The sequence below is a fragment of the Salmo trutta genome, chromosome 35 (genome assembly GCF_901001165.1).
Source record: "Salmo trutta chromosome 35, fSalTru1.1, whole genome shotgun sequence".
In the NCBI taxonomy this organism is placed as follows: domain Eukaryota; kingdom Metazoa; phylum Chordata; class Actinopteri; order Salmoniformes; family Salmonidae; genus Salmo; species Salmo trutta.
Genome location: NC_042991.1, coordinates 17,675,652 through 17,684,670, shown reverse-complemented (window position 1 = coordinate 17,684,670; position 9,019 = coordinate 17,675,652). Strand labels below are relative to the sequence as shown.

Below are 9,019 nucleotides of genomic sequence, written 5' to 3'. Positions count from 1 at the left end.
CTTCATTTGTCTAGAACGCCTTTTGATTTTGATAATTAAATCAGTATAAATGTTTAATTTGTATTATCTGCATAAAGAATCATTTTTAAACCAAACGTGCTCATTACTTAGAAATACTTAGGAGTTACTGTCTCGAACTACAGTAAGCACAACTTTTTCCCTTTTAGGTATTGTTGGAATCACTGTGGGTCTATTTATAAATGCAAAGGTCCTAGAGGGAAAACATAAGCTAAACTAAGTCTATTTAAAAAATGTAATAATAATAAACGTTTTCGCGCTGTTCGAGTCCTTTTCAGAGTGCATGATATCGATTATATTCAGGCTGACGTTCACACCATATGAAAATTATTGAGGAACAGTGGTACATTTGCAAATTGAAGTTATGCTCTTTCGTTCGATTTGGCTGCAAAAAAAGATACGTCTTCAACATTTCTTAATTAAGAACCTGTCGGACCGAAAACTTCTGATTTACTATGACAAGCTTTGACATGATTTCTGTTTGTGATCATGCACTTTACCACCAGATACATTTCAGGAATGTTATCTGAAATATAGACAATCATTATGAAAGTTTACCATGCAGTTTGATAAGCCATGTTATTAATTTCACATTTGTGGATTGTCTGAACATAGCGCACCAAAGAAACAAAACCGATGCATAATTTGTTTTAAAAAAGAAATTCTTAACATTATTTTGTGCATTGTGAGATTTTATTGCAAAGAATTGGTTACAACAATCATAATTGCAGAATATTACAAAATGCATGCAAAACGTAATCCACATAATCCACAGCCCTTTTGTTAATCCCTGCTGATATGAGAATGTAATCACTGCGTTTTTCATGGCTGAAAATATCCATCGCATCACATTCCTTTTACCCTGACCCGAAACATGTAGGCCTATAACGACACTGTATTCCTTGAGTAATTTGACATGCGCTGCTAGGCCGGAAAAACTAATCCTGCCACACGAATTATGTCACCGATGTCCCGATTTGTACTGCGAATTTTATTTTACGCATCTCTTGTTGACCATACATCACTGTATAACAAAACGCGTTGTGCGCATTAGTGTGTTTGCCTTTAGTTCCATTATAGGAAGCTATGCAATCCATTTCACAGGCCTTCACTTAATATTGTCATACAACAAACACGTTGATTTAATACAGTCTATTACTTTCCATTTTGTCATCATCCAGAGTCCCCCCTTCTAGGTAAATGTTCTAAGTGTCCCAGTTAAGAATCCACAAAGATCTAAATTCCACAAGACGCAGCGTGTGCATTTATATGGATGAGATTTCACCTCGACCTTACAGCAATTAACCGTGCAGGCTATAGCAGAGAATGGAATGGCGCGCTCCAGTCGCTTCCTTACAGAAATGCTAGGACAAGGCACGGGACAGAACCTCCAAAGAAAGACCTTTCACCTTTTGAAGTGGATGCTTATCTGACGACCTATTACTGTGTAATATGACACACGAACACACTCTCATCGTACATGTTGATGTTTACCCTCTCTCTTGGCATTCACCGCGTGCCTTAATTGTATGGACATTTAAATCAAGGTCCGCTGTGAACACGAGGAGAGACAGGGCCCTTTAGTCTTTCTCTGTATCACTGTAACAGCTACTGTAATGGCAACTGCCTGACGAGCTGCAGTGCGCGTAATGAGGGCAACCTCATTGAAAGCAACGGTCTTGCACCAAAATGTACGACTACGTATTCCACCCGCTGGCTAGGCACCGTTATCCAATACTGTAGCGACTAATGCGTATACATTGTTATTCACCGTTGCATTATTGGAGGTCGACATGACATATAGACTAATATGAACTCCACTGAAGATCTAAAGACACAAACTAGCTAACCGTTATGTTGTTGGGCCTACGTTACCTATATCCTGGCAGTGGCAGTCTTCCGAGCGCATGACATGTAGTATATATTATTATTTCCTTGGATGTAGATATAGGCCGATCCTTGGTGGTGCAACGAACGCCAGGCCCGAGTGACAGCAGCGAAAATACAGGGCTCGCTGCAGTCAGTCCTTTTGCTCAACTCCCATGATACCAAAAAAAAAATAGAAGAGGACCCATCTGGCTTCTCATCAGCTTTGTCAAATCTTGCATACGCTAAAATGCGAATGACCTAGATAGCTCATGCAAAATGCAGCAGAGGTAAGAAAGAGGGGGAAAAGCTGTTGGGCTGAATAGAGTCGTCCTTGCCTTTTGTGGGGGTTGAGCAGGGTGGGTTAGGAGGTGGAGGCACTGAACGCACCTGCATCACACAGGGGTTAGCTCAATATTGGAGAAAAAGAGTGGGAGGTACAATTTGGCAAAGCTGTGACCAACACATTGGTTTTGGGGATAAACAGAAGCCATATTGACAGAATCAAGAATATATAACGGATAATAGGCCTTGTAATAGAACGTATTGAGAAGGTGCCAAAAGTAAAGAATATATATACCCGTAGGCTAACAATCCGATATTTAGAAATAGCACTTTATTTACAATTAACTAAAAACATGCATATCTACATAAGGTTTATGCGTATTTGAATTAGTCCCCCCCCCTTTAGAAAACAGAATATTGTGTCAAAATGCTGAGGCAAAAATATTTATACTTAACTTTGCAACATGTTATTAAGCGGAACAACTTACAGAAATGCCTTGTTGCGATACCTTTACAATCAACTCTCATTTTCTTCGAAACAACATCGAAACAGTCCGTACATCCGGTTGGGTACCAAGGATGGTCTCCTCCGCTGATGATGCTGAACAGAAATGTCCTTCCAGTGACATCAATTCTGCCGTATTGTCTGCGCGCTGCGAAAGATGGAAATTGGTGCCGTGATGAAAACACCCATATTCCACTGATTGTGCATTAAAAGACACTGACCTCTTCAAAGGATGCGGGAAATGCTAAAAAGCATAGGCTACATCTAAGCAGCACACTGAGAGGAGAGAGCTTTGGTGCAGTCTGGAGGCAGAGCCAGCCGAGACTGTCACGTAAAAGGGTCTGATGCAAAGAGCCATCTGACAGAGAGGAGAGTAGCCCAGTTTATCATCGCCGTGCGCAGCTTAAAGCGTGGTCGCCCTGCTCCTCTCCCCTGTGCTGTTCCTCCAATTCTCTTCTCTTCTGAGAATTATTCAGAAGGGAAGAGGTAGCATCTGCCGGTTTACTAAACAAATCGGAGGGGTTTCGAAATGGGACGCTCCAACTCCCCTTTTCTCTCGTGTAATTGACTTACCGAGATTAGCCTACCTATAAGCCTTGCAATGACAATAGACGTGTTTAACAGAAAAATACACACGATGGCCATAATCATGAGCCTACATTTTGCATTGACATCGTTTTTCTAATGAAAAATACTTAGGCCTACTATCGACGTGTGAAAACAAATATGTGAATGTCTGATGCATTTTATTAGGCTACATTTTCAATTAGCACAATATAGATATATAGGTGCCTAATATTATAGCCATGCGTATAGGCTGATGTGGCGAAAGAAGGCTATAGGCACCTTTTTATAGGCATCTGGAAAAATGGAGACACCATGCCTCTTCACTATATCCCTGCTCATGTGGAATGCACAATTATCAAACTGCACGTGCCTGCGCATAATTAATTATTGATAATTCTCAAGAGCTGTGTCCATATAGCCTACACTGCTGTATTTTCTTACTCGGCCAATCGTAAATATTTTGCAAACATGGCGAGAAACGTTCATGAAGTATTGGGAATTAAAATATTCTTACCCCAAACGGGCCGTCTCCATATGGCCTGTCATCTGTGCGTTCTCTCCCCCAACCCCCACCCGCCCTGTCCCGTCCCGTCCTGTCCCATATGAAGCCCATTGATTTATTGTGATTCTTTGGTTATTCATTCGAACCCTGAATTAAATTACACAGAGATCCAATATGAAAAAAGTTAATTAATCGTGCACGCTAAAAATAGCATCATAAAAGGCCTGGAATATGATATATGTATGGGTAATTAGGCTTACGTTTATATGAGTGGATAATTCTTATGGTACAAATAATGGAAATTGCAATGTTAAATGTTCAACTATTTTCAATAATTTCTGTAATAGGCCTTGGATAGGACTACATCGGTGGCGCAGTCTACATATTGTGTAAAATGTGGTAGTACTGCAGAACAAAGGCAACGTTGTATGTAGTCTATAGCTGCACTATAACCCCAGACCCATAGCTGCACCATAACCCCATACCTTTTCTATTGTGCAAAGTGAACACCCGTTCGTATGCATGGATTTGGTTGAGGTCCCCTTATCCCCCTCTCGTGCCGCAGTAAAACGCAGTGTCATCTGCCGAGCAGCCGGACGCGTGCCTCCCGTGAGCAAATTCGACGCGCAGTGAACTCCAGATGGCTTGTATGGTAAGCCAAGCTCTGCAATCCACCCCTTTATGCTGACCTATATTACACAGTAATGAATAAAGCCTATCTGATTTAGAGGCCTTCTATGCGGCAAAGAAGCCAACGAATCCAGCGAGCCCTGCAGTGAAAGGGTGCAGTGGCGTTAATGTAGGCTTGCAGGCTGCAGGTGACCACAGTGTACATCTAGAATGTGTAGTATATTGGTGTTGAATGGATGACCACAAAACACAGCCTTTCCCATCTATTTTATCATCAAGTCTATAACGTTATGGACAATAGGCGACGCACTGTGAACTTGACGCATTGCTGTTCAGTTTTATAGGGCCTATGCAGCCATAAAAGTTAATTGATTTCACAAATGAAAGACAGTGGTCTCAGCTCGTGCATCAACATCGATCAGTCTCCAGCCAATCCTTTTATCAAACCCAAGTATCTATAACCAACTATATGACTTCCGTAAACAAATTGTTCTCACGTGATTGTGTTGGATAAAACGTATGTATGTTTTAATATCATTTTTTATTATGTATTATTTGTGGATTTCCACATGAGATAATTTGCCTGAGTGTATCTGACTATAGATTTAGGCCTATAGGAATTAACAACACACCAGTCTCCCATTAACTAGGCCACGTCATCAAGGACCTCAGCCACCCGAGCCACGGCTTGCTAACCCTGCTACCATCCAGAAGGAGAGGTCAGTACAGGTGCATCAAAGCTGGGACCGAGAGACTGAAAAACAGCTTCTATCTCAAGGCCATCAGACTGTTAAATAGTCACCACTAGCCGGCCTCCTCCCAGTACCCTGCCCTGAACTGTAATCACAGTCAGTAGACAGCTACCACCGGGTTACTCTACCTGCACCTTAGAGGTTGCTGCCCTATCTACATAGTCATAAGGGAACAATGGCCACTTGAAATAATGTTTACATACAGTTTTATCCACTTCATATGTATATACTGTATTCTAGTCAAGGCCTATCCTATTTAACTATTGCGGTACATACATACACACACACACACACACACACACACACACACATATATATATATATATATATATATATATGTGTGTGTGTGTGTTTTGTATGTATGTATATATATATATATATATATATACACTCCGGACTCCGACATTGCTCGACCTAATATTTCTATATTTCTTAATTCCATTCTTTTACATTTTATATTCGTGTGTATTGTTAGATATTACTGCGCTGTTGGAGCTAGGAACATAATCATTTCTCTACACCCGCAATAACATCTGATAAGAATGTGTATGCGACCAATACAATTTGATTTATTTGACGTGTATCTCTATGCCTATAACATTCGAGTCTGTTGCAGAGAAATCTTGTCCAAAAAAATGCAGATTTTCGAAAAAGGCCAACAATAAATTCCAAATACAATTGAAGTTTATACATGATCTAAACTCATTCACAGCTGTTTGCTTTAACTCCAGATTATTGCACATTTATCTGCTGAAAACGAGTTTACACAAATCTTTTTAAATGGCAATGTTAGTTGCCCGCTCAGGCATGGTACCCAAAGCCCCTCGGAACAGCGCTGTGTGCAAGGGCCTTGAACCAAAAACTAGATTCGCGTTTCTCCACACTTGAAGAGGCAAATCCTTTTTAATTCAAACTTGCGTAAACCTCTTTCATATTCATTTGAGTAACTTTGTTAATAACTTGACAGACTTATTTTTTATCAGCAAATGTTGCCTGAGAAATGAACAGATAGGACATTTTCCCCAATGTATTCCATTCTTTATTTATTAACAATAACTATTTCAAAACTATTTAATAATGCAACAAGCTATAAAAAATGCAATGGTTCAACTCTGGCAACATGCTTATTTCATAAAATGGACCATGACAAAATAGTCAAAGCCTGATTAAGAAAATAACAGAATGTTTAAAAGAAAAGGAGGGCAAATGTATATATATTTTTTGAATGGCTATATTTTGTCAGGTCATGCATTTCGTTATTCTAGTTCAACGAGACTACCAGAACCTGACTTGTGTCTCAAAATATGGTTACAATGCGTTGTTTTACTAACGTTACAATCTATCAAGGCTGAAACATGATTGGCTACACAAATGATTGTTTCCATTATAAACTGGGTGGTTCGAGCCCTGAATGCTGATTGGCTGACAGCCGTGGTATATCAGACCATATACCACTGGTATGAGAAAACATGTATTTTTACTGCTCTAATTACGTTGGTAACCAGTTTATAATAGCAATAAGGCACCTCAGTGGTTTGTGGTATATGGCCAATAAGGGCTGTATCCAGGCACTCCTGGATAGCCGTGGTATATTGGCCATATACCACATCTCGTCGTGCATTATTGCTTAATTATATCCTGATAATGGCATAATTTACCTCAACATTTCATATAGGCGGTTTTTGGCATTCATAGGTCTTTCAGCCTATAGCCCAATATTTTTTTTAATGCAAACTACATTTATTCATTATTACATTTGCTTTAATTACTTAGGCCTATAGCTAAATGAAATATATAATTTTATGCAGGTTTGATAATAGGCTGTGCTCAGCCAATTGTAGACTATAAACATGAAAACTGGTGCGTTACACAAGTTGTTATGTAGGGAAGTAAGAAGGCTCGGCTAGTTTGTGTCCGCACGACTGCTACCGCTGAGCTCAATGGTTGTAACGACTCGACTCCGTTTGATTTGGCGTCATTTTACCCACAGTAGAATGGGAGATATCTCTTCCAAAACACAGATGGCGACTCCAGAGACCGCTCTACCCGGGAGAAGTGAAAGTTTAAAAGTATCAGGTAGGATGACTTTCCCTGTGTGTGTCGTCTGTGTCGCATGTTGTCCTAGGCTCGGTAGCTATAGCCTATAGTAGCTAGCCTACATACCTAGTTGCTTAGCAAAACACCCGAAGTTGGCCTAATTATGTAAACATTGAAAACACAAAGCGTGTACAGTTGATATTTATGTCAACAAGCACTTGTCGTACGACTGTGTAGCCGACATACGTCTGTGTTGCACGAATTGACTACACTTCTGCCCTGCTATGACTTTAAAGCGCAGCAGAAGCTTTGTTTTGTCACTGAAACCTCCATATTGCGCATGCGTATATTCACTTCTCGCTGCTATTAAACTGATGAAGAAAGGTCCGTGCAATCCGGGTTCCTTGGGACGTTCCTACCCTATTGAAGTTGACATTTCAAATGGTTAAGGTTCGGGTTTAGGGTAGGGACGACCCTAATGTAGACTAGTCTCTCTCTATTTCTCCCTTTCTCTGCACAGTTCACACACACACACACACACACACACACACACACACACACACACACACACACACACACACACACACACACACACACACCTATGATTAAGGCAACCTGTTCCAAAGCTAATAATTTGTAAAAAAAAAAAATTATATATATATATATATATATATATACAAATAATAATAATAAAGGCTGGAAAATTATAGTGCATATTACTGTTAATCCTGCAATTAAGTAGGCCTTATACCAAGGATATTTCTATTGGATCTCACTGAGCTTAAAGTGATTGAATATGCATTCTATCCTACTGGCAAGAACTTGACTCGCTTGGGGGAATTTTTGCTAGTTTAAAGTCAGTGGTGCAAAACATAATGTTTTCAGGGGCTCCCGAATGGCGCAGCGGTCTAAGGCACTGTATCTCAGTGCAAGAGGTGTCACTACAGTTCCTGGTTAGAATCCAGGTTGTATCACATCCGGCCGTGATTGGGAGTCCCATATGCCGGTGCACATTTGGCCCGGGTTTGGTCAGGTTAGGCCGTCATTGTAAATAAGAATTTGTTCTTAACTGACTTAGTTAAATAAAGGTTACATAAAATAAAAAATGATGTCTAAAGAAAGATGCTATCTCCAACACTCCATTTAGATTAAAGATTAATTGTATTTCCTGTCTGACTCTCAGAGGATGGAAAAAGGAAAAACTTTCAGTTTGCGGGGAATGGCTGACACAAGTTGAGTTACATAACATTTGAAGGGTAGAGGGGTGCGGTCTGCAGTGATGAGAATGAAAACATGTAGCCTACTAGCTTTTGCACTGTAGGCAAAGAGAGAGAGCACTAGGAGCTCGCCGCATGACATCAAACATCGATCGCAAGGAAAAGGCAAGAGAGAAAAAACAATTGCAGTACCTTGTGTTGCTTGGTTCCTGTCACCATAGGATGGGAAAATCATAACAGTAATTGTCTGGGGTCCTACGGTTTTCTCAGAACAGGCCCCATCTGATTGGATGTCTAACACAACACCTAGTTATACTGTCAAATCGTAAACGGCATTTCACTTTTCTTCAGAATTGCCCCAAATAAGTGTGTGTGTGTGTGTTTGTGTGTGTGTGTGTGTGTGTGTGTGTGTGTGTGTGTGTGTGTGTGTGTGTGTGTGTGTGTGTGTGTAAGAGAGAGGGCAAGTAAAAGGCCTGGTGGGAGCAGCTGAAGGCTGCTTGAGATGCGGCTCACATGGGAACTGTGTGCAATGGCATGAAGCGTGACCATGCAGGGAAGGGATCCACCCTGCAGGACTGCAGTGGTCTGATTACCAGCCCCATACAGCCCTGGCCTCCCTCCCCAGTCCCAGCCCTATGGC

General features: G+C 40.7%; 1 protein-coding gene across 1 annotated transcript in view; it reads left to right on the top strand.

The window, feature by feature from the left end:
• Positions 1–7,013: 7,013 nt before the first annotated feature.
• Positions 7,014–9,019, top strand: part of LOC115174747 (mitochondrial peptide methionine sulfoxide reductase-like) — a 117,203-nt gene continuing 115,197 nt past the window's right edge. Inside the window, exon 1 of the mRNA XM_029733571.1 lies at positions 7,014–7,201. Within this exon, the coding sequence (XP_029589431.1) occupies positions 7,066–7,201 (136 nt within the window). The 5' untranslated portion in view covers positions 7,014–7,065. The remainder of the gene's footprint in view (positions 7,202–9,019) is intronic.